This window comes from Ctenopharyngodon idella, chromosome 15 (assembly GCF_019924925.1).
Source record: "Ctenopharyngodon idella isolate HZGC_01 chromosome 15, HZGC01, whole genome shotgun sequence".
Taxonomy (NCBI): domain Eukaryota; kingdom Metazoa; phylum Chordata; class Actinopteri; order Cypriniformes; family Xenocyprididae; genus Ctenopharyngodon; species Ctenopharyngodon idella.
The window spans coordinates 32,830,730-32,855,787 of NC_067234.1; the positions used below are offsets into that span (position 1 = coordinate 32,830,730).

The following is a 25,058-nucleotide window of genomic DNA, read 5'->3' on the forward strand; positions in this document are numbered from 1 at the left end:
TGGGGTTGATCTCTGTGTTCAATACGAGCTGATCATCATTTCTACTGACCTAAAGACTGTTATGTGCTTACATATGAATAACACTGATTTCTTGTAATACTAATGCCAAATCAGACTAGATGACGACACAAAATGTGATTTTTAAAGACACCTGAAGGTGAAATAAAATGCTACTTAGTTGTATAAAGTCTGCAGTTTACATTTAAAAACCAATGATAAACATTATTTGACATGGAAATGGAGTTTCTTACAGATTTGAAAAGACACTTTATGATTACAGCATTACTATATTCTCATCTCCATTTACACTAGAGCTTCATCAACATCACATTAGTGATCAATTATGACACAAATTCAAATTGTGCTGTTAAAGTTTTAAAGTGACAATAGTGTCATTTTATGTGAGTGAGACACTTTAATACAGTGCAGTCAGAAATGTATGTTATTTATACAGTTATACAGTATTTTATATATACATAAATACAAGTTAACAGAGTTAGTGTATAACTGTTACAGACAGAAGGGAGCGGAGACACAGGTAAGGATTAACAGGTTTATTTCAGGTAAGCAGAGCGTGAGAAGAGTGCAGGTGAGTGATGGCAGATGAATGGGTCGATGAGCAGATGAACTGGAAACTGATACTTGTCTGTGTTCTCTAGGGAGCGTGGATACCGGGAGACGAGGAGCAGACGAACACACAGGAGAAGCACAGGAGACGAGGAGACACTGGGAATCACTGAAGACGCTGGAGATAGGTAAGTAGTCGAGTAGGGAGTCCTGGAGGTAAGTAAACACTAGCATGTGTTAACGAGACCGGACAGTGACTGAGTGAACTGGTGTGACTTATATGTGGCTGTGGTGATGATCGTGAATGAGCGTCAGGTGTGGCTTGTCAGTACTCAGGAGAGGGAGTGCGATGTGATTGGGTGAGTGTAGAGCCTGGCGTGTCTGTGACATTACCCCCCCCTCCACGGTCCGCTCCTGAGGACCGCGGACCCCGACGTCGTGGTGGTCGACCTCTGCCTCGGGGGCCTGGCTTGCTGGGGTGTCTGGCGTGGAAGTCGTCAAGGAGGCTGGGATCTAGGATATCATTCCTCGGGACCCATGAGCGTTCTTCGGGGCCATAGCCTTCCCAGTCGACCAGGTATTCAAGGGACCCACCACGACGTCGGGAGTCCAGGATATCTTTCACCTGGTAGGCCACCCCGTCTTCTGCGATGAGTGGAGGAGGGGGATCTTCGGGGTCGCCAGGCTCTGTGGAGGGAAGAACAGAGGGATGGTGAGGCTTCAGGAGTGACGCATGGAAAACTGGGTGAATGCGATACTCAGGAGGGAGTTGCAGGTGATAGGTGACGGGGTTGACTTGCCGGATGATGGTGAAGGGGCCAACGAATCTCGGACTCAGCTTTTTACAGGGTAGGCGCAGCTTGATGTCCCGGGTTGACAGCCAAACCTTCTGCCCTGGTTGGAAGTTGGGTGCGTGGGAGCGTCGAAGGTCGGCTGTCAACCTGCGCCTGCGTAGGGCTCGCTGGAGTTGCAGATGTGCTGAGTCCCAGACCCTCTCGCTCTCCCGGAACCAGTAATCCACCGCCGGAACGTCTGATGGTTCCCCATCCCAGGGGAAAAGCGGGGGCTGGTAGCCGAGCACGCATTGGAAAGGTGTAAGGCCTGTAGTGGGTTGACGAAGAGAATTCTGGGCGTACTCGGCCCAGCCCAGGAACTGGTTCCAGGAGTCCTGGTGGCCGTGACAGAAGGTACGCAGGAAACGGCCGATCTCCTGTATCTTCCTCTCCGTCTGCCCGTTCGTCTGTGGATGGTATCCGGAGGAGAGACTTATGGTCACACCTAGGAGTTTGAAGAAGGCCTTCCAGACTCGGGAGGTGAATTGGGATCCACGGTCTGATACAATGTCTTCAGGTAAACCAAAGTAGCGAAATACATGGTTGAATAATAGTTCTGCCGTTTCCATGGCAGTGGGGAGTCCAGGCAGGGGAATTAAACGGCAGGACTTGGAAAAGCGGTCGACGATTACTAGCACACATGTGCATCCATCGGAGACAGGAAGGTCGGTGATGAAATCCACTCCTAGGTGTGACCAGGGACGAGTGGGAACGGGCAGAGGCTGGAGTTTTCCGGAGGGAAGATGGCGTGGACTCTTGGAGACGGCACATTCCCTACACCCTTGCACGTACCTTCTGACGTTGGATGTCATGTTGGGCCACCAGAAGCGCTGTTTTAACAGCGAGAGGGTTTCGTTGACCCCGGGGTGGCCAGTGCCCAGTGAAGTATGGGTTGAATGGATGAGGGGTGTGCGTCGTGACCGGGGTACATACTTCAATCCGGGGGGACAACCCGGCGGAATGCTGGTGGAGGCATTGGACTCGGGGAGCGTCTCTTCCGACCAGGATATGGGACTTACTATGAGTCTTTCGGGGATGATGGGCTCTGGATCCTCGTTGCTCTCGTCGAGGCTGTGGATACGAGATAGGGCATCGGCTTTCACATTCTTTGATCCGGGACGGTAGGAGATGGTGAAATTAAATCTCGTGAAGAACAGAGCCCATCTGGCCTGGCGGGGGTTTAGTCTCTTGGCTTCACGTAAGTATCCTAGGTTCTTGTGGTCAGTTAAGACAACAAAAGGGTGTTTGGCTCCCTCAAGCCAATGCCTCCATTCCTCTAGGGCAAGCTTGATGGCGAGGAGTTCGCGGTTGCCGATGTCATAATTGACTTCCGCCGGGTTGAGCTTCCTGGAGAAGAAAGCGCATGGATGGAGTCTGCTGGGATTCCCCTGCTGCTGGGATAAGACCGCTCCCACTCCAGTGGTTGAGGCGTCGACTTCGACGATGAAGGGGAGCTCAGGGTCAGGGTGAGCCAGGAGGGGAGCGGTCGTGAAGGCGGTTTTGAGGGCCTCAAAGGCTTGGGTGGCTGCTGGGGTCCAGGACAGAGACTTGGGCTTACCACGGAGGAGGTTGGTGAGTGGACCGGTGATGGAACTGTAGTGCTGGATGAAACGGCGGTAGAAATTGGCAAATCCTAGGAATCTTTGTAACTCTTTAATAGTGGAGGGAATGGGCCATTCTTTTACAGCTGTGACCTTCCTCTCGTCCATGCGGACGCCACTGTGGTCGATATTGTAGCCGAGGAATTGCACGGAAGGCTGATGGAAGGTGCACTTCTCGGCTTTCAGGAAGAGGTGGTAATCTCTCAGGCGTTGGAGGACCTCCGCAACGTGTCGGCGATGTTCGGCCAGGCTCCGGGAGTAGATCAAAATGTCGTCAAGGTAGACCAGGACAGACCGGTGCAGGAACTCCCGGAGCACCTCATGCATGAAGTCTTGGAATACGGAGGGGGCGTTGACCAGGCCATACGGCATAACAAGATATTCATAGTGGGACATAGTAGGTGTCACGAAGGCGGTCTTCCACTCGTCCCCCTCACGTATTCTGATGAGGTTGTACGCGCTGCGGAGGTCCAGCTTGGTGAACACAGTGGCGCCGCGTAGATGTTCCAGGGCTGCTGGGACGAGAGGAAGGGGGTAACGGAATTTTATGGTGATTTGGTTGAGTGCTCGATAGTCAATGCAAGGCCGCAAGCCTCCGTCCTTCTTGGCCACGAAGAAAAAACTAGAAGCAGCAGGGGAAGTGGACGGTCGGATGTAACCTTGCTTGAGAGCCTCGTCGATGTACTCCTCCATGGCTTTCTCCTCCGGGACGGATAGGGAGTATATCTTCCCTCTGGGCACTGGCTCACCTGGGATGAGGTCTATGGCACAGTCCCATGGCCGGTGAGGAGGCAGCTTGGAGGCCTGCTTCGGACAGAAGACATCTCTGAAGTGGGAGTAACAGGCTGGGATGTCCGTGGAACGTTTCTCGAGAGGGCTTTCCACTGTGGTAGCCCCGACTTGGATTTCATGGGAACTTGGAGAACTGGAAGCTGGGAGTTCGGGAAAGCAGTCCTGGAAACATTGGTTACCCCACTTCAGGATCTCTCCTGTCCTCCAGGAGATGGTGGGGTTGTGCTGCTCAAGCCATGGGCGCCCTAGGATCACGTCAGATGTAGACTCCTCCAGAACCAGCAGCTGTATCTCCTCGGTGTGAAGCACTCCCACTTGGAGACGGAGAGGTCCCACGCTGTAACGTACCTTCCGTAAAGGTTTTCCTGTTATCGCGTGGATCTGGTAGATCTTCGGCGTTGGGGTGGTCTTGAGACGCAGCTGGCGACAGAGGGCTCCGGAGATGAAGTTTCCAGCTGACCCAGAATCGAGGAGCGCACTGGCTGGAAGACAAAGTTTAGCAGCAGTAAGTGTTACTACAATTGTGAGTGGTTTCATTTTATTTAGAGTGGGCAGGACAGCACTCACCAAAAATCGGGCAGGACGTAAAGGGCATTCAGCGATATAATGCCCGGCACCACCACAATACAAACAGAGATTCTGGGTCAGCCTCCTCTGTCGCTCAGCTGCGGAAAGACGCGAGTGCTCAATTTGCATGTTATCGTTAGCTGGTTCTGGGGAGCTGACGGACTCTGGCTGGCGGGAAATGGAGGGGAATAGCGGCTGGCCCTGGTGCTCTTCTAAGCACAGCTGCATACGAGTGGCGAATCTGATAGACAGCTGAATGAATTTCTCAAGCCCGATGGAATCCTCGTATGCAGCGAGATGCAACCGCACACGGGGATCGAGGCCTTGACGATAAGTGGTTATTAAGGCCTGCTCATTCCAGCCACTAGCAGCAGCGAGGGTACGAAACTGGAGGGCATAATCAGACACAGTTAGTGCACCTTGCTTTAAATTGCATAATCTCTCACCAATCGACGAGTCCCAGGCGGGTTTTCCAAAAACTTCCTTGAAGTGGGTTGTAAAACTTGACAAGGATGATACAACGGGGTTGTTTAGGCTCCAGAGAGGTTCAGCCCATCGCAGTGCTTTCCCGTGAAGCTGAGAGATTATGAAAGCCACTTTTGAATGATCGTCTGGGTATAAGTGCGGTTGCATCTCCAGGACCAGCGAACATTGCAGGAGAAAACCGTTGCAATCCTCCGCCAGACCAGAGAAGGGCGCCGGTTTGGCCATGGGACTGGCGACCACGGGAGGTGAAGGAGCTGTGGCGGTGGATGCGGAAGTGTTCGCTGGTGGCGTTGTCATGGAGGTGCTGGTGAAAGTGCGACGAAGTGCATCGACCAGCTCTTGAATGGGATCCGGGGTGCTCATGCTGTACCTGGACGGTGTCGGTCCGGTCTTCTGTTACAGACAGAAGGGAGCGGAGACACAGGTAAGGATTAACAGGTTTATTTCAGGTAAGCAGAGCGTGAGAAGAGTGCAGGTGAGTGATGGCAGATGAATGGGTCGATGAGCAGATGAACTGGAAACTGATACTTGTCTGTGTTCTCTAGGGAGCGTGGATACCGGGAGACGAGGAGCAGACGAACACACAGGAGAAGCACAGGAGACGAGGAGACACTGGGAATCACTGAAGACGCTGGAGATAGGTAAGTAGTCGAGTAGGGAGTCCTGGAGGTAAGTAAACACTAGCATGTGTTAACGAGACCGGACAGTGACTGAGTGAACTGGTGTGACTTATATGTGGCTGTGGTGATGATCGTGAATGAGCGTCAGGTGTGGCTTGTCAGTACTCAGGAGAGGGAGTGCGATGTGATTGGGTGAGTGTAGAGCCTGGCGTGTCTGTGACAATAACTCACATACTGTACAGTCATCATTAACATTTATGAAACCCTGTCTTAAAAAAGCTATAATTATTAATCTATCAGTCTGTATTCAGTATGTATAACAAGAAACACAAACGGTGTGCTCTCTGTCAGCTCTCTGAGCTCTCTGCTTCAGGATCCTGTGGTTTCTGCTGCGTGATTCAGCTCAGAGGAGTTTATAAACACTGTGCTGAATTTCTCAAGTTAGAGTGGAGAAAGAAGAGAGTGTCGGTGAGGAGAGTGTGTGGAGCCGGACTCAGAGCGGATATTTGAATAGAAGTGGGAATTTCCTCAAAACCTGTAAATCCAAAAATAAAACAGTCAATTATGTAAAATCAGACATTCATTTGAAATAATAAAAGTCTGAAACTATTTTAATACAGATCAATTACAAACAAGCCAAATCTCTCTGTTTATCAAATATGCAAAATCAAACTGTAAGAGCTGAAAATGATTTTTATCGCACAAAAAATAAATTTATTGACTGAAACCAAAAATTATGAACAAAGCAGACCAGAACAAGCTAAAAACAATACATGCCAATATATACACAACAATACTACCAGTTCTAACTAATATTATATATAGTATATACAGTATAAGTTAATGTACAATAATAATATAGACTCCAATAAAATGTGTATTTAAAAAAAACTGCAATTAAATGTCAGTGTTGATCAATGGTTGAAACAACTTTCAAACAGTCTTCTTGCTTTTTATCTCTTTTTTTGGACACTCACTATTACAATATGCAGAAAACAATAATTGTTTTATAAAATACAATCACATCTATACTAAAATATATTTCATGAGATACTGTGTCAGTCTGTCACTGACTGTATATTGTGTGGATCTAACAAGTGCATTTGTGCAATCTTTTTCAAGATCAGAAAATGGTCTTTATTAGTCAGACAATACCTTGGAAATATGTGATATAATATTTGAATTATCACATTGTTTTCACTCAATTAGGGAAAGGTCATTTGAAATGAATTTGTGATCATGTTTGAATTTAACTGCAATACACTAATATCTCAATTCTTCAATGAGGATGTTGTGAAGTCATGATCACAATCCATCTGGATTTCTCATGATCATGTGATCACGCATCATACAGAACAAATGCACGTGTCATCAACTGAAAAATTATTCCCATCAGCTGGGATTTTCAGTGGCAAAAACTGTGGCACATTTCTACTGAAAACATCAGATCAGTTTCATCAAAATGGGCAGGAATAAACACAATTTACAGTATAGAGACTAAACTGAAGATGAATTGGATACTCTCATACAGTACATTGTTTATGAAGAAATATGCGGTCCCACTTTATATTAGGTGTCCTTAACTACTATGTACTTACATCAAAAAATAATTACAATACTTATTGTGTTCATATTGTATTGCAAAACACTTTTGCTGCTATTGAGGTTGAATATGGGTAAGGTATGGGTAGGTTTAAGGGTGGGTTAAGGTGTAAGGGAACGGTCAACAGTGTAATTATAAATGTAATTACAGAAATTATTTACAGATGTAATTAAATGCAGGTATTTTTTAAAAAAAAACATTGCATTGTACTAAATGATTAATTTAAATGCTAGTACATAGTTGTTAAAGACACCTAATATAAAGTCCAAATATGCCTATAAATATATAAATGTTCAGCTATATGAAAACGTGAATATTTATTTGAAATTATTACTTACCGCAGTGTCTCTAGTTTATAATGTGGAGAATTCTTTAGAGCAGTGAGCAGTTCATATCCTGAATCTCCTATTTCATTCCATCTCAGATCCAGTTCTCTCAGGTGTGAGGGGTTTGATCTCAGAGCTGAAGTCAGAGCAGCACAACCTTCATCTGTGACTCCACAATCACTCAACCTGTAGAGAACAATGACACACTCTTCACTCTCTCAGTTCAGATCAGATCAGTTTAGCAGTGAATCCATTATTAAAGAGAAAGTACAAAATTAAAGCTTAAATTAATATATTAAATCATTGAGATCTGAAATGTCACAGAGCACAAAACATGATGTGTGTGTGTGTGTGATTTTACAAAATTAAAAACAATCATTTAGAAAGTGTCAATGCAGAAAGATGAACGTGATGACCAGTGAAAATGAATCCAGCATGTTCTTCATTTCTCAGTTGTGTTGAGCTCGAGTCTGTTTAAAATCAAGAGACTGAAATGTTGATTGTGTGAAAGTGTGTATTTCAGTGTGACTCTCAGTCCTGCAGTATCATGTGACTGAGGAGCAGCTCATGTGTTCAATCATTTACAGCTCAATCAGCTGAACTCACAGCAGCAGAAAGAGGCTGAACACTTCAAATATACTTTACATTGTGATTCATGTGTGAGAGTCAAATATGATCTTACCACAGTTTCTCCAGTTTACAGTGAGGATCCTGTAGTACATCAGACAGCAGATTCACTGATTTTCCTATTTTATTCCCAGATAGATCCAGTTCTCTCAGGTGTGAGGGGTTTGATCTCAGAGCTGAAGTCAGAGCAGCACAACCTTCATCTGTGACTCCACAATCACTTAACCTGTAGAGAACAATGACACACTCTTCACTCTCTCAGTTCAGATCAGATCAGTTTAGCAGTGAATCCATTAATAAAGAGAAAGTACAAACTTAAAGCACAAATCAATATGTGTGATAATTGAGATATAAAATGTCACAGAGCACAAAACATGATATGTGTGTATGTGTGATTTATGAGGACACAAATTTGTATAATGACATGGGTATTACACTGGTATTACGATGTAAACATGAAATATGAGGACATTTCATGAGTCCTCATATTTAAAATAGCTTTAAAAGCATACTAAACAATGTTTTATTAAAAATGTAAAAATGCAGAATGTTTCCTGAACGTGATGAACAGTAAGAATGAATCCAGCATGTTCTTCATTTCTCTTTACACCTTAAATATACTTTACATTGTGATTCATGTGTGAGAGTCAAATATGATCTTACCACAGTTTCTCCAGTTTACAGTGAGGATCCTGTAGTACATCAGACAGCAGATTCACTGAATTTCCTATTTTATTCCCAGACAGATTCAGTTCTCTCAGGTGTGAGGGGTTTGATCTCAGAGCTGAAGTCAGAGCAGCAAAACCTTCATCTGTGACGCCACAATATCTCAAACTGTAGAGAACAATGACACACTCTTCACTCTCTCAGTTCAGATCAGATCAGTTCAGCAGTGAATCCATTATTAAAGAGAAAGTACAAACTTAAAGCACAAATCAATATGTGTGATAATTGAGATATAAAATGTCACAGAGCACAAAACATGATGTGTGTGTGTGTGTGTGCATGTGTGTGTGTGTGTGTGTGCGTGTGTGTGCGAGCGTTTTTATGATTTATGAGGACACATTTGTATAATAACATGGGTATTACACTGGTAATACAATGTAAACATGCAATATGAAGACATTTCATGAGTCCTCATGTTTAAAATATCTTTAAAGGTGCCCTAGAATTGAAAATTGAATTTACCTTGGCATAGTTGAATAATATAATAATATATTGTAATGACCAAGCATTCAACACCAGCAGCTGGTTGCATTATGGGTATTTGTTTGTTTTGAGTTGATTTATGCATTATTTAAGCAAGATGGTTGGGTTTTTGCTTTAGCAAAGTTATGTGTGTTTATGTTCAAGTTAGTTTGAAGTTAGTTTCAAGTTAGTACAAGTATACTAGCGTAGTATAGCTCTGGTTAGCTCCACGCTTTACTAAGTAACTGCCAGTTATTACAATATATTACATTATTATAATAATAAGAGTTCTGTACATGGAAATGACATACAGTGAGTCTCAAACACCATTGTTTCCTCCTTCATATGTAAATCTCGTGCGTGAAAAACACCACGGAAAAACAGGCGAATCTCAACATAACACAGACTGTGACGCAACAGTCGGGATCATTAATATGTACGCCCCCAACATTTGCATATACCAGCCCATGTTCAAGCCAGTATTAACGTCTGGAGCTGCACAGCCGAATCATCAGACGTTCTGCAGGTTTTGTGAAGCCATCAAGCAATGACAATAGCTAAAATGGCAGATGGATCGATAATAACTGTTTATGATCCATGATATCATGATATATTTAGTGATATTTGTAAATTGTCTTTCTAAATGTTTCATTAGCATGTTGCTAATGTACTGTTAAATGTGGTTAAAGTTACCATTGTTTCTTACTGTATTCACAGAGACCAGAGCCATGTCGTTATTTTCATTTTTAACCCGAAAACGCTTGTAGTCTGTATAATTCATAAACGCATCTTCATTCTTTATAAATCTCTCCAACAGTGTAGCTTTAGCCACGCAGCATTATCAAACTCATTCAGAATCAAATGTAAACATCCACAATATGCCATACTTACGTGATCTGATATGCTGCATCACCAACAGTTTGTAAAGATCCATTTTGAGAGTTATATTGTGAACTTCAGTATTGTTTATTCAATGTTTATTGGAGTCGCGAGTTTGGGGGTGGGGAGCACAAACATTTAAAGGTGTACACACCCCAGATCAGAGCATTTTTAATTCCACCCCAAAATAGGCAGTTAAAACATGGTATAATAAATGATCTGTGGGATATTTTGAGCTGAAACTTCACAGACACATTCTGGGGACACCAGAGACTTATATTACATCTTGTGAAGTAGTGTTCTAGGGCACCTTAAAAACATACTAAACAATGTTTTATTAAAAATGTAAAAATGCAGAAAGTTTTCTGTGAGGGGTACAGGGGCAGATCTACCGGGGTGGCATGGGGTGGCAGCTGCCACCCTAAGAAAAAGCTTTGCCACCCCATAATTATTACAGAATAAAATATAAATGTAAGCAGTGTTTCAAGTACTGCTTTTCAGCAGCGGCGCTTCAATGTGATGACCTAAAAAAGACAGCGTAACGCAAAATAATGGCAAGAAAACACGTCTTTCAATAAACTGTGCATGATGGTTGCACGCAGCGCGCCCAGTGTAGTCAGCTTCATTAACAAATGACTCTTATGAACCGGTTCTTTGGGAGTCAAAAACACAGCTCAGCCAAGTTCACTTACGAAATGTTTTTCCATTTGTTCGTGAATCGGAAAATTACTGCTTCTTGACTAACTCAGAAGTCCTGTGAGAAATGTAATCCCATCGGAATATGTCTGAGATTAATTTTCGTAATTGTTTGGCTGATTCTCCGACCTCCCGCTCCACTTTCATCATGGATAAAGGTCTTTTTGCCATCCGACGAAACAATAACATGAAATCAATAAGAAGATCCCGATCACAGAAAATAATAGCAGGGTTAGGTAAGAATCTAAACGTATTTTAGCTTTCTCGATTGGTAACACATTATTCGTGATTCAGTTGGCTCAGTTTCCCAAATCAGTCGTTCAGTTCTCAAAACAAAGACACACTTCTCAAAACGTTTAACAATGACAACATTAGGTAGCAAAACTGACGACACACCAGTCAAAATCTGAGAGAGAGCTGAAAGCATCATTTACAGGGGTTTTAAACTCACACAGCACCAGTACTTTAGATGAGGGAAATTTCACTCTTCTATGTACAGTAAACTGCAGGGACGTGCACAGACATTTTGGAGGGCAGGGGCTCAAGCGGAAAAAAGGGCACTTCTCATAATTATTTATTTAAAAAAAATAATAAATAAACAAAACGTTAAATATATTAACACAACTCTGACTTCCTTACCAATTTATTTTAATTCCCTCACACTCACGCAATTGTTTCATACTCCACAGATTTCTACAGAATAATCAGTTCACACAGAGATCATGATCTTCTTTAGTGTTCACTAGGTTTATCACAAGAGCAGGCAACAGCAAAGGAAACTATGCCACAGTGTGTTTTCTACAATACTATTTTCAAGTAGCTATATATATTTAGAATAATATCTGCATAAGGAGAAGGACATAGTTTCACTAATAATTTGTTTATTTTGCACAAATCAATAAATCGTTTTAATTCTTTTGTTGTTATTGGAATACTTCTTTCATGTTGTGGACAATTTTAAGATTTTGGTCTATTTTTGCTTCCAAGTCTTCTTTTACTCTAATGGAAAGAAAACTTCCAAAATACACATTTAGATGGTGTTTGTTTTAAGCCTACTACCCTCCGTCTGTTTGCATCTGTGGATTTCTTCTAAATGAACCAAAACAAGCTAATCTGCATATTTAAACACATTGACCCCCGGTTTCACAGACAAGGCTTAAGCTAGTCCTAGACTAAAATGCATGTTTGAGCTGTTTTAACTGAAAGTAACTTGCACTGACATGTCTTAAAATATGTCAAAGCCATTGTTTTGTCTCAAGATGAACACCAGTAATGTTTTTTTTTTAGTGTATGTTTATAAAAGCTACTTAAATATCCTAACTGAACTAAGGTCTAATCCTGGCTTAGGCTAAGCCCTGTCTGTGAAACTGGGCCCAAGAGTTTTTTTCCCCTGAAATGTTATAAGTACATAATATGTATTATAACAAATGCCTGCAGAGGGCGCCAAAAGCCTGGTGATTGTTGTTGTTACACAGCACGATCAAATCCTTGTTTTTGAGGATATAGTCTTGTGTTAGAAGACCAATACACTGCTATAGTTCTGTATATACTGTAGCCTAATGAAAAATGCTGAATTTACTTTTACTGTAATTGACAGTATACTGTATTGCGGTGCATACTAAGTTCATACATATTTTTCTCATGCTTTTCATCTACTGCAAGATCACTTTACAATAGTAAAATGAAAAAAAAAAAAATCCCTCCAAAACTTCATTGCTGTATTTTACTGTATCTGCATCTGTAAATTTATCTTTGTATAGTGTAGTAGACACTGAGCTGCAAAATAATTCCTGAATCCCAATAAGAGGTTTTCGTTACAGTGTTATATGATCTCACTAGTGTTCACTGGGCAGTGCAGTAGTCTGTGTATTTGTTAAGTTTTGTGTGTCATCTGAGGCCAAAGCTTGATTTTGTCAGACAAGAATAAGTTTTTGACTAGAACATTTTATTTTGACCTGGAAGTTTGAGGTTTGTACAAGTTGGTGTATTTGAGATTGTGTTTATAGTTGTGAGAAAATGTTGAATTGTTTCATGAATTGTGTGTTAGCAATCAAGAAAAACAATAACTAGACTGAAAAGTTTGAAAGACAAATTTATGCTGGCTAGTCATAAAGCCAACTTAAAGTCTTCTTTAAAAAACGTAAATAGTTTGGTCAGTTAGGTCAGAATATAGATGCTCTGGGTGATTGCTAAAGTGTTGCTAGGTAGTTCTCTTGCTGTGCAGTTGCTGGGGTGTTGCTAGAGTATGTGGTTGATAGGGTGTTCTGGGTGAACACAGACATTCCCACCTCTGTTAATAACAGAAACTCAAACATTGTTTGCAAAAAAACAAGTTTTTGTTGCTCTTTAACTTGCACTAAAACATGTGATTTATACCATAAAACTGCTCATCTCCTTTAGTGATACAAGCTCAGACTCATTTAGAATCTGTTGATGCTTTTCATATAGTGTCTTTACTTGGTGCCATGATGGATATTGAAATCTTGTTATTTATTTTTAATTTTAAACAGTATAGATGATTACTTTGTGGAAATGCAATGTTTGTGAACACAACTGTGTATGTCAGGCCATAAATCTCCAAAAACTATGCATGTGTGCTTGCTTTGGTGTTGCCACCCCTCATAGACCTCATGCCAACCCTTTTGCCACCCTATAAATAATTTTCTAGATCCGTCCCTGGATGGGTAGGTTTAGGGGTGCAGAGGGACAGAATATACAGTTTGTACAGTATAAAAACCATTACATCTATAGAATGTCCTTACTTTGATAGCAAAACAAACCTGTGTGTGTGTGTGTGTGTGTGTGTGCGCGTGTGTGTGTGATTTTACAAAATGAAGAACAATACTTTAGAAAGTGTCAATGCAGAAACATGAATGTGATGAACAGTAAAAAAAAAAATGAATCCAGCATGTTCTTCATTTCTCTTTACACCTTAAATATACTTTACATTGTGATTCATGTGTGAGAGTCAAATATGATCTTACCACAGTTTCTCCAGTTTACAGTGAGGATCCTGTAGTACATCAGACAGCAGATTCACTGATTTTCCTATTTTATTCCATGACAGACTCAGTTCTCTCAGGTGTGAGGGGTTTGATCTCAGAGCTGAAGTCAGAGCAGCACAACCTTCATCTGTGACTCCACAATCTCTCAACCTGTAGAGAACAATGACACACTCTTCACTCTCTCAGTTCAGATCAGATCAGTTTAGGCAGTGAATCCATTATTAAAGAGAAAGTACAAACTTAAAGCACAAATCAATATGTGTGATAATTGAGATATAAAATGTCACAGAGCACAAAACATGATATGTGCGTGTGTGTGTGTCTGTGTGTACATGTGCGAGCGTTTTTGTGATTTATGAGGACACATTTGTATAATGACATGGGTATTACACTGGTATTATGATGTAAACATGCAATATGAGGACATTTCATGAGTCCTCATATTTAAAATAGCTTTAAAAACATACTAAACAATGTTTTATTAAAAATGTAAAAATGCAGAATGTTTTCTGTGATGGGTGGGTTTAGGGGTGCAGAGGGACAGAATATACGGTTTGTACAGTATAAAAACCATTACGCCTATGGAATGTCCTCACTAAGACAGCAAAACAAACCTGTGTGTGTGTATGTGTGTGTGTGTGTGTGTGTGTGTGATTTTACAAAATGAAAAACAATACTTTAGAAAGTGTCAATGCAGAAAGATGAACGTGATGAACAGAGATAAAGAATCCAGCATGTTCTTCATTTCTCTTACACCTGAAATATACTTTACATTGTGATTCATGTGTGAGAGTCAAATATGATCTTACCCCAGTTTGTCCAGTTTACAGTGAGGATCCTGTAGTACATCAGAGAGAAGAGACACTGAATTTCCTATTTTATTCAGTGACAGACTCAGTTCTCTCAGGTGTGAGGGGTTTGATCTCAGAGCTGAAGCCAGAGCAGCACAACCTTCATCTGTGACTCCACAATCTCTCAACCTGTAGAGAACAATGACACACTCTTCACTCTCTCAGTTCAGATCAGATCAGTTCAGCAGTGAATCCATTATTAAAGAGAAAGTACAAACTTAAAGCACAAATCAATATGTGTGATAATTGAGATATAAAATGTCACAGAGCACAAAACATGATATGTGCGTGTGTGTGTGTCAAGTCAAGTCAAGTCACCTTTATTTATATAGCGCTTTTTACAATGTAGATTGTGTCAAAGCAGCTTTACATTGATAACTGGTACATTATTTGGCTGCACAGCAGCTCTTAGAAGAATAGTGTCAATGCAGGCAGATCAAAGCACTGTTGAATATCAAATGTCAAGTCAAATGTCAAGTGTCCCCAACTAAGCAAGCCAAAGGCGACAGCGGCAAGGAACCCAAACTCCATCAGGTGACATCAGGTGGCAGACAAGTGGCAAATAGGTGTTTAAATGGAGAAAAAAACCTTGGGAGAAACCAGGCTTAGTCGGGGGGCCAGTTCTCCTCTGGCCAACAGTGCTTTGTTACGATTCAGGTAGCTATCATAAGTCCGACAGGATCGCAACATTCAAAGTATTTATTCCAGTTCCATCCAATTGAGGATCGTATTCATCACGGCGGTATGGACGGTTGTTGAGGAACTGTGTCGTGGCTGTCGTGTCGATGAGGCCCTCACAGTGGATGATCTAGTTGACTCAATCTCTGCTGATACTTCAGGGCTGCGTTGTGGTCGTGTCAAGGTGCAGGTCCTTGGTCTCACCTGGATACGGCCCGGATCCGGTTGACTACGGTGAACCTCGGGATAACCAGAAAGACTAATATTAGCGTAGGTGCCATTCTTCTTCTGATGTAACGAGTACATCAGGTGTTATAGGAAGTGTTCCCAGTTCCGGCTGACCTAATTTATGCAGCCTAATAGCAATAGACGTGAAGGACTATAATGAATTAGGAGCTCGCTCAGGTACTGGGGAGCTAAACCATTTAGTGCTTTGTAAGTAATTAGCAAGATTTTAAAATCTATACGATGTTTAACAGGAAGCCAATGCAGTGTTGACAGAACTGGGCTAATATGGTCATACTTCCTAGTTCTAGTAAGAACTCTAGCTGCTGCATTTTGTACGAGCTGTAGTTTATTTATCAGGCGAGCAGAACAACCACCCAGTAGAGCGTTACAGTAATCTAGCCTTGAGGTCATGAACGCATGAACTAACTGTTCTGCATTTTTCATTGAGAGCATATGTCGTAGTTTAGATATATTTTTAAGATGGAAGAATGCGGTTTTACAGATGCTAGTAACATGGCCTTCAAATGAAAGATTGGTATCAAAGAGCACACCCAGGTTCCTAAGTGACGACGAAGACTTAACAGAGCAGCCATCAAGTGTTAGACAATATTCTAGGTTATTACGTGAAGAAGTTTTTGGTCCAAAAATTAGAATCTCTGTTTTTTCTGAATTTAGTAGTAGGAAATTACTGGTCATCCAATTTTTTATATCAGCTATGCATTCTGTTAATTTTGTGAATTGGTAAGTTTCGTCAGGGCGCGAAGAAATATAGAGCTGAGTATCATCAGCGTAACAGTGAAAACTAACGCCATGCTTCCTAATGATATCTCCCAAGGGTAGCATGTACAGAGTGAACAGCAACGGTCCTAGTACTGAGCCTTGTGGTACTCCATATTGAACTTGTGATCGATATGACATCTCTTCGTTTACTACTACAAACTGGTAACGGTCAGATAAGTATGATTTGAACCATGACAATGCAATTCCACTAATGCCAACATAATTTTCGAGTCTATTTAAAAGAATATTGTGATCAATAGTGTCAAATGCAGCACTAAGATCCAGTAACACTAATAGAGAGATCCAACCACAATCTGATGATAAGAGCAAATCATTAGTAACTCTAATGAGAGCAGTCTCAGTACTATGGTATGGTCTAAATCCTGACTGGAAATCCTCACAGATACCATTTCTTTCTAAAAAGGAACATAGTTGTGATGATACTACCTTTTCTAGTATTTTTGACAGAAAAGTGAGATTTGAGATCGGCCTGTAATTGACTAATTCTCTAGGATCAAGTTGTGGTTTTTTAATAAGAGGTTTAATAATAGCCAGCTTAAAAGTTTTTGGTACGTGTCCCAGTGATAAAGATGAATTGACGATATTAAGAAGAGGATCTATAACCTCTGGAAGCATTTCTTTCAATAGCTTAGTCGGTATAGGGTCTAACATACATGTTGTTGATTTTGATGATTTATCAAGTTTAGACAATTCTTCCTCTCCTAAAGCAGTAAATGAATTGAATTTTTCCTCAGGGACACTACAATGCACTATCTGACGCGATACTGTAATAGACGGTTGCATGGTTATAATTTTTTCTCTAATATTATCAATCTTGCAAGTAAAGAAGTTCATAAAGTCATTACTGCTGTGCTCTTTGGAAACATCAGAAGTTGAAGCTTTATTTCTTGTTAATTTAGCCACTGTATCAAATAAATACCTAGGGTTGTGTTTATTTTCTTCTAAAAGTTTTGAAAAATAAGCAGATCTAGCAGATTTTAAGGCCTTTCTGTACTCAATCATTCTCTCTCTCCACGAAATGCGAAATACTTCTAGTTTTGTTTTCTTCCAGCTGCGCTCCATTTTTCTGGCTGCTAACTTTAGGGCCCGAGTGTGCTCATTGTACCATGGCATTGGATTAATTTCTTTAATCTTTTTTAAGCGCAAAGGAGCAACTGAGTAGAGATCGACCGATATGGGTTTTTCTATAACCGATGCCGATGCCGATGTTTAGAGGTCAGGGTCAGCCGATGGCCGATATGTGCTGCCGATTTTTAGGGCCGTTATCTTGAAGTTTTCCCCTTCATTTGCATGCTAAAATGTCACACTAATAATAAGTGGATGCACAACATTTCTAAACTTAACATCATTTATTGAACACTGACTTGATTTACATAAAAGTTTTAGAGCATTTATCAAGCTGAATTTTTCAAGTTTGTTGGAACATAAATGTAAACTTAAATATACATTTAAATAAAATAAATACAACTTTATAAATAAAAATCAATTAAAAACTTTGTCATGTTGCACAGCCTTGTATGCAAGGACAGTGCTAAACTCTTAGTGACTTCTGACATTCTTGACGGTTAACGTTAGACAGGTTTAATGAGGATAATAACTGTGCGACATATATATATATATATATATATAGTCATTGGTCGGAACACATCACTTTATTAGGCTGATGTCCATTTTTATTTGCATTACACAGTTGATGGAAACACACGCAGATGCGCATATTCTTGAGCTGAATTTTCATTAATGCAAAGTTGGATAGAAACCCGGCTATTATCTGCATCAAACCATGCTTCTGAACAAATGTCATACACTTCTGCGCAGTAGCGTAGCGCAAATCCGCGGGGCCCCCCCGCGAGCCGAAAGTCCGAGGCCCCCCAAAGGAAGGTTCAACCAAGAAGGGGAGCCAATGGATATCACACAAGAAGCAACGTGCAAACTTTGAGGAAAAGTTATGCCGGTAAAAGCTTAACCTCGGTCAGTATTCAAAGTGAAAGTAAAAGTGACGGAGCTGCCTGCCGCTGCATTAACGGAGCATGTTCTCTCAGAGACGAATTTCAACATAATATGCTGATAACGGTATGTAACTGTCTTAATTTATTCCATAATTTCTCTTGTTGCCCGTACATATAGTGAAAAAAAAAAGAGAAGAATAGTATTTCGTGTTAAACAGCTTTTTTTTGTTGGTGAAGTAGCCTAAAGCTGCTCTTAATTTTCATTTATGACTGCAGTGTTAGGAAATATTATAGACTGTTAATAATTTTAATTATAGGTCTAATTCATTGTATAATAGACCTAAAAAAATGTTTAAAACATTTTCAAAGAGGAGCTGATAGCCTAATCTTTTATTATCCTCACAGCACGTCAGTTATGCGGTGATGCGCTGTGAAATTATTGCGGGGCAAATTTATTATAATATTAATTTAATAATAAAAGTAGCTTACCTAATAGTAATAATAATAGACTAGAAGAATGTAACAGGCTTACATTAATTGGAAATGCCAAATCCTCTTAATATTGACAATATTTGTCAGAGTAACGTAGCCCTCAATCACGCTGCAGTGTTTGTCAGAGCTGCCGCCTTCTCCACCCCAAGCAGAGTGAAATTCTCCGACTCCGATACAGGAAAAATAAAACAGAACTTATAACATTGGGGCTAATATGTTAGCAAGCAAGCTGCTGGTAGTTTTGGACTACAGTCCTTAAAGTTAACTACAAGTAAGCGAACCTTCAACCAGCTGTAGCATTATGCCAGTTTCCGACGGTTCTATGCTATCCGTTGTTTCTTTCACTAAGTGAAGCAACACTTCATAGTTTACTAGTAATATACAGTAAATATATGGCCATAGGACTTTGAAATATCAGAATTTAAGCCTTAGGCTACCTTTATCTCCCAGGACTGCTGTTGAATCTTCCAAAAGTTTCAATTCACATGCGGCAGCAGCACATTCCACCGCACCAATAACACAGGGCTGCCCGCGGACGTGCCTGGCTTTAAATCAGCGCTACTAAACACGGATATCGGCCGATGCCGATGTATTAAAAAAAGACAAATATCGGCCCGATATATCGGCCGACCGATATATCGGTCGACCTCTACAACTGAGTCTAATGTGCTGGAAAAGACAGAGGCAATAGTTTCTGTTACAACATCGAGGTCTTCTAAGCTTTCTGGTATGCTAAGGCGATGAAACTGATCAGGAAGATTATTTATAAAGTGATCTTTAGTGGTAGAAGTGATGGTTCTACCATATTTATGGCATGGAGGCAGTTTAGCCGCCTTGACTAAATGTAGTATACACGAGACTAGATAATGATCTGAGATGTCGTCACTCTGCTGCAGAATTTCAGCAGCATCAATATCGATTCCATGTGACAATATTAGATCTAAAGTATGATTACGACAATGAGTGGGTCCTGACACATGTTGTCTAACACCAATAGAGTTAAGAATATCTGCAAATGCCAATCCTAATGCGTCTTTTTTATTATCTACATGGATATTAAAATCACCAACAACAAGGACTTTATCTGCAGCCAATACTAACTCCGACAGAAAATCAGCAAATTCTTTGATAAAGTCTAGTCTAGTGTGTGTGTGTGTCTGTGTGTACACGTGCGAGCGTTTTTGTGATTTATGAGGACACATTTGTATAATGACATGGGTATTACACTGGTATTATGATGTAAACATGCAATATGAGGACATTTCATGACTCCTCATATTTAAAATAGCTTTAAAAACATACTAAACAATGTTTTATTAAAAATGTAAAAATGCAGAATGTTTTCTGTGATGGGTGGGTTTAGGGGTGCAGAGGGACAGAATATACGGTTTGTACAGTATAAAAACCATTACGCCTATGGAATGTCCTCACTAAGATAGCAAAACAAACCTGTGTGTGTGTATGTGTGTGTGTGTGTGTGTGTGTGTGTGTGATTTTACAAAATGAAAAACAATACTTTAGAAAGTGTCAATGCAGAAAGATGAACGTGATGAACAGAGATAAAGAATCCAGCATGTTCTTCATTTCTCTTACACCTGAAATATACTTTACATTGTGATTCATGTGTGAGAGTCAAATATGATCTTACCACAATTTCTCCAGTTTACAGTGAGGATCCTGTAGTACATCAGAGAGAAGAGACACTGAATTTCCTATTTTATTCAGTGACAGATTCAGTTCTCTCAGGTGTGAGGGGTTTGATCTCAGAGCTGAAGTCAGAGCAGCACAACCTTCATCTGTGACTCCACAATCTCTCAACCTGTAGAGAACAATGACACACTCTTCACTCTCTCAGTTCAGATCAGATCAGTTTAGCAGTTAATCCATTATTAAAGAGAAAGTACAAACTTAAAGCTCAAATCAATATTGTGATAATTGAGATATAAAATGTCACAGAGTACAAAACGTGTGTGTGTGTGTGTGTGTGAGTGTGATTATACAAAATGAAAAACAATACTTTAGAAAGTGTCAATGCAGAAAGATGAACATGATTAACAAAAAGAATGAATCCAGCATGTTCTTCATTTCTCTTTACACCTTAAATATACTTTACATTGTGATTCATGTGTGAGAGTCAAATATGATCTTACCACAGTGTCTCCAGTTTACAGTGAGGATCCTGTAGTACATCAAAGAGAAGAGACACTGAATTTCCTATTTTATTCACAGACAGACTCAGTTCTCTCAGGTGTGAGGGGTTTGATCTCAGAGCTGAAGCCAGAGCAGCACAACCTTCATCTGTGACTCCACAATCACTCAACCTGTAGAGAACAATGACACACTCTTCACTCTCTCAGTTCAGATCAGATCAGTTTAGCAGTGAATCCATTATTAAAGAGAAAAAACAAACTTAAAGCACAAATCGAAATGTTTGATAATTGAAATATAAAATGTCACAGAGTACAAAACGTGTGTGTGTGTGTGTAATTTTACAAAATGAAAAACAATACTTTAGAAAGTGTCAATGCAGAAAAATGAACATAATGAACAGAAAGAATTAATCCAGCATGTTCTTCATTTCTCTTTACACCTGAAATATACTTTACATTGTGATTCATGTGTGAGAGTCAAATATGATCTTACCACAGTCTCTCCAGTTTACAGTAAGGATCCTGTAGTACATCAGACAGCAGATTCACTGATTTTCCTATTTTATTCTCAGACAGATCCAGATCTCTCAGGTGTGAGGGGTTTGATCTCAGAGCTGAAGTCAGAGCAGCACAACCTTCATCTGTGAGATCACAATTCTTCAACCTGTAGAGAGATGAAAATCGAATAGCATAATAAATAGTTAAACATTATCAAATAGCTTTCAAACGCAAGCAAGTAACTTTCAGTTCCATTATAATTTAACAGTGTCAAATTCTTACCCAAGTTTCATGGTCAAATTTCACACTAATCAAAAAGGTTAAAATTGAATTAAATTAATATTTATGTATTTATTAACTTTAAACCAAGGGTCTTCAACCGGGGGTCCACAACGATACTGCAGGAGTCCAAAAAATAATGTTTGATCACAGATAGTTTTTTGATCTCTTGAACACAATGGCCAATCAGAGGTGTTTCATTTAGTCAGAATCCACTCACTGCTCAAAACACTGGAGTTTTTGTTCAGAGCTGAGTTCTGCACACTCACGAATCCTCTCATTAACAAAGACACAATGCAAGTAAGAGATTCATTATTCAGTGTAGACAACTTTATTGATATTAATGGAATTTTGTGAGATCGTGAACTGAGATGAGTGACAGCTTTTTAGTGATTGTAAAGCGAGCACTCTTTAGAGGTTATACATAATCCACTGAATAAAAGTTTTGTTTTTCTTGCTGCTGAGAGGAGCGATGGACAATTACACACTGCGACACGGCATGTCAAAATAGACACACACACAATTTAAAAGCAGACTAATAGATTACTAGAAAAATATTCGTATCAATAAATTCTTAAAATTCTATTCCAATTATTTGTAAAAGTAATGACTTGTAAATAATCTTAAATGTCTCACTGTACATTGTTATTCTTATTATGGTGGAGCCGCTGCTACACATTACATCTGCTCTTTACTAGAGAACCTGCAATAGTTTCAGATACTCAGAGATTTGAGTCTTAATTGTCCATCTCATCGTAAAATTAAAATGTGAATTTGTAATAAACTTGAAGTTCAGATAAATGTTCAATTGTCCACCTGACTAGTAAAATTAAATGTGTGACTCTTTGTTAACCATACATCAAATGTGTTTTAGGAGATTTGAGCTACTTGATAAAATGAGCTGTTTTTCCAATTTGGTCTTAATTTCTTTTATGTCGTCTATTTACAAACAATTATTTAAATATTTAAATTCCTTCTTTATGTGCAAGAACATTCAACTGGTAAACCTGAATTATTTATTCATATGCAAATTCTCTGACTTTGTTTGAATATCTGAAGGAATTTTACATTGTGACGGTTTAGAAAACATCAAAATACTGACCACTAAACTCTGGACAACTTCTGCAGCACTGAAGATTTATGAACTTTTATTTTCCTGATGTTTTAACAGTGAAGTGATTGTTCTCAGTGACACTTACTGAACTGATCTGGATTCTTTAATCACAGGCAGCAGCTTCTGAAAAACTTTCATATCTTCAGCTTTATTGTTTCCTAGAATAAACTTTGTGAGATCAAACTCGTCCAGCTTCTTCTCTGATGTCAACAACACAAAAACTACAGCTGACCACTGAGATGAAGAGAGTTTGGCTTCCTTTATTCTTCCAGATTTCAGATACTGTTGTATTTCCTCCACTAGTGAATGATCACCCAGTTCATTCAGACAGTAAAACAGATTGATGGATTTCTCTGGAGAGTCAATGGTCCTGATCTTCTTCTTGATATACTCAACTGTTTTCTCATTGCTGTCAGATCTGCTGCTTGTCTGTTTCTTTAGTCCTTTTAGGAGAATCTGATGAGACTCCACTGACAGACCCAGAAGAAATCGCAGGAAAAGATCCAGATGTCCATTTTTACTCTGTAGAGCCTCATTCACAGCTCTCTGATGCAGCTTAGATAATGAAACATGTTTTAACCTCTCCTTAACTTTAGACCAGAAACTCTGTTTGGTGATTTGGTCAAACACATTTCTGTTGTTGTTTGTACAGGAGAGGTGCACATATAGAGCCGCTAGATGTTCCTGAACGCTCAGATGCACAAAGCAGAAGACTTTCCCCTGATACCAGCCAAACTCCTCTCTGAAGATCTGAGTGCACAATCCTGAGTACACTGATGCTTCTGTCACATCAATGCCACACTCTCTCAGGTCTTCCTCATAGAAGATCACATTGCCTTTCACAAGCTGCTGAAAAGCCACTTTCCCCAGTTTGAGGATCATGTCTTTATCTTTCACTTTCTTCTCATAGTCCTTCTCATGTTTGATGTTGGTCTGAAGGATCAGGAAGTGTGTGTACATTTGAGTGAGAGTCTTGGGAATCTCTCCACTCTCTGCTTCGCTCAACATCTTCTCTAGAACAGCAGCTGAGATCCAGCAGAACACTGGGATGTGGCACATGATGTAGAGGCTCCTTGATGACTTCAGGTGTGAGATGATTGTATTGGCCAGACTCTGATCACTGATTCTCTTCCTGAAGTATTCCTCCTTCTGTTGGTCACTGAAGCCTCGTACCTCTGTCACTCGATGGACACACTCAGAGGGGACGAGATCAGCTGCTGCTGGTCTGGAGGTGATCCAGATGAGAGCAGAGGGAAGCAGATTCCCCGCAATGAGGTTCATCAGCAGCACGTCCACTGAGGCTGATTCACTTACATCACACAACCTCACATCGCTCTGAAAATCCAGAGACAGACGACACTCATCCAGACCATCAAAGATGAACAACACTTTATATTTGTCACTGGATATTTCCATTTCTTTTGTTTCAGGGAAAAAGACATGAAGAAGATCTAAAAGACTGAGTGTTTTGTCCTTCATCAAATTGAGCTCTCTGAAAGGAAGTGGAAATATGAGCTGGACGTCCTGATTCTCTTTCCCTTCAGCCCAGTCCAGGATGAACTTCTGCACAGAGACTGTTTTTCCAATGCCAGCGACTCCCTTTGTCAGCACAGTTCTGATGGGTTTGTCTTGTCCAGGTAAAGGTCTAAAGATGTCATTGCATTGGATCGGTGTGTCCTCTGTTGCTGCTCTCCTGGATTGTGTCTCAATCTGTCTCACCTCATGCTCATTACTGATCTCTCCACTCTCACTCTCTGTGATGTAGAGCTCTGTGTAGATCTCATTCAGGAGTGTTGGGTTTCCCTGCTGTGCTGTTCCCTCATACAGACACTCAAACTTCTTCTTCAGATTTGATCTAAACCTGTTGAGGACTTCATGGCTTTAAAATTAGAATACCACATTATTACATGAGTTAATAAGCACAATGTCTTTTTTGCATTCTGTGTCATATTCAATGCATATCTTTTACAGAAACGTTATACCTCAGATCAGTCTGTGCATCTCCACTCGGAAAATGTATTTTATGACCCATAGACTCGTCACTCCTCATAGACACACAGCTGGACTCTGGTTCTGATCTCTTCTGGTGAACTGAACTACAACAAAGAGAGATTCAAGTGAATTATTTAAATTACTGTATTAAAACCACTTAAATTATTTTATCCATAGAAAAACTTCAAGGTTTTCCTTTTACACTGTTGATACAACAACTGTACATTTAACTAAGC

General features: G+C 40.4%; 1 protein-coding gene and 1 long non-coding RNA gene across 2 annotated transcripts in view; one reads left to right on the plus strand and one right to left on the minus strand.

The window, feature by feature from the left end:
• LOC127495937 (uncharacterized) overlaps positions 1-25,058 on the plus strand; it is a 236,098-nt gene that overhangs the window by 56,089 nt on the left and 154,951 nt on the right. The window contains exon 3 of the long non-coding RNA XR_007925212.1: positions 23,917-24,105. This is a non-coding gene — a long non-coding RNA (uncharacterized LOC127495937). The remainder of the gene's footprint in view (positions 1-23,916; positions 24,106-25,058) is intronic.
• The window catches only part of LOC127495896 (protein NLRC5-like), a 207,073-nt gene that overhangs the window by 49,668 nt on the left and 132,347 nt on the right, over positions 1-25,058 (minus strand). Inside the window, exons 23-29 of the mRNA XM_051863323.1 lie at positions 21,433-21,574; positions 20,940-21,110; positions 20,438-20,608; positions 14,600-14,770; positions 13,770-13,940; positions 8,686-8,856; positions 8,078-8,248 (exon numbers count right to left, since the gene is read on the minus strand). Coding sequence (XP_051719283.1) covers positions 8,078-8,248; positions 8,686-8,856; positions 13,770-13,940; positions 14,600-14,770; positions 20,438-20,608; positions 20,940-21,110; positions 21,433-21,574 — 1,168 coding nt within the window. The remainder of the gene's footprint in view (positions 1-8,077; positions 8,249-8,685; positions 8,857-13,769; positions 13,941-14,599; positions 14,771-20,437; positions 20,609-20,939; positions 21,111-21,432; positions 21,575-25,058) is intronic.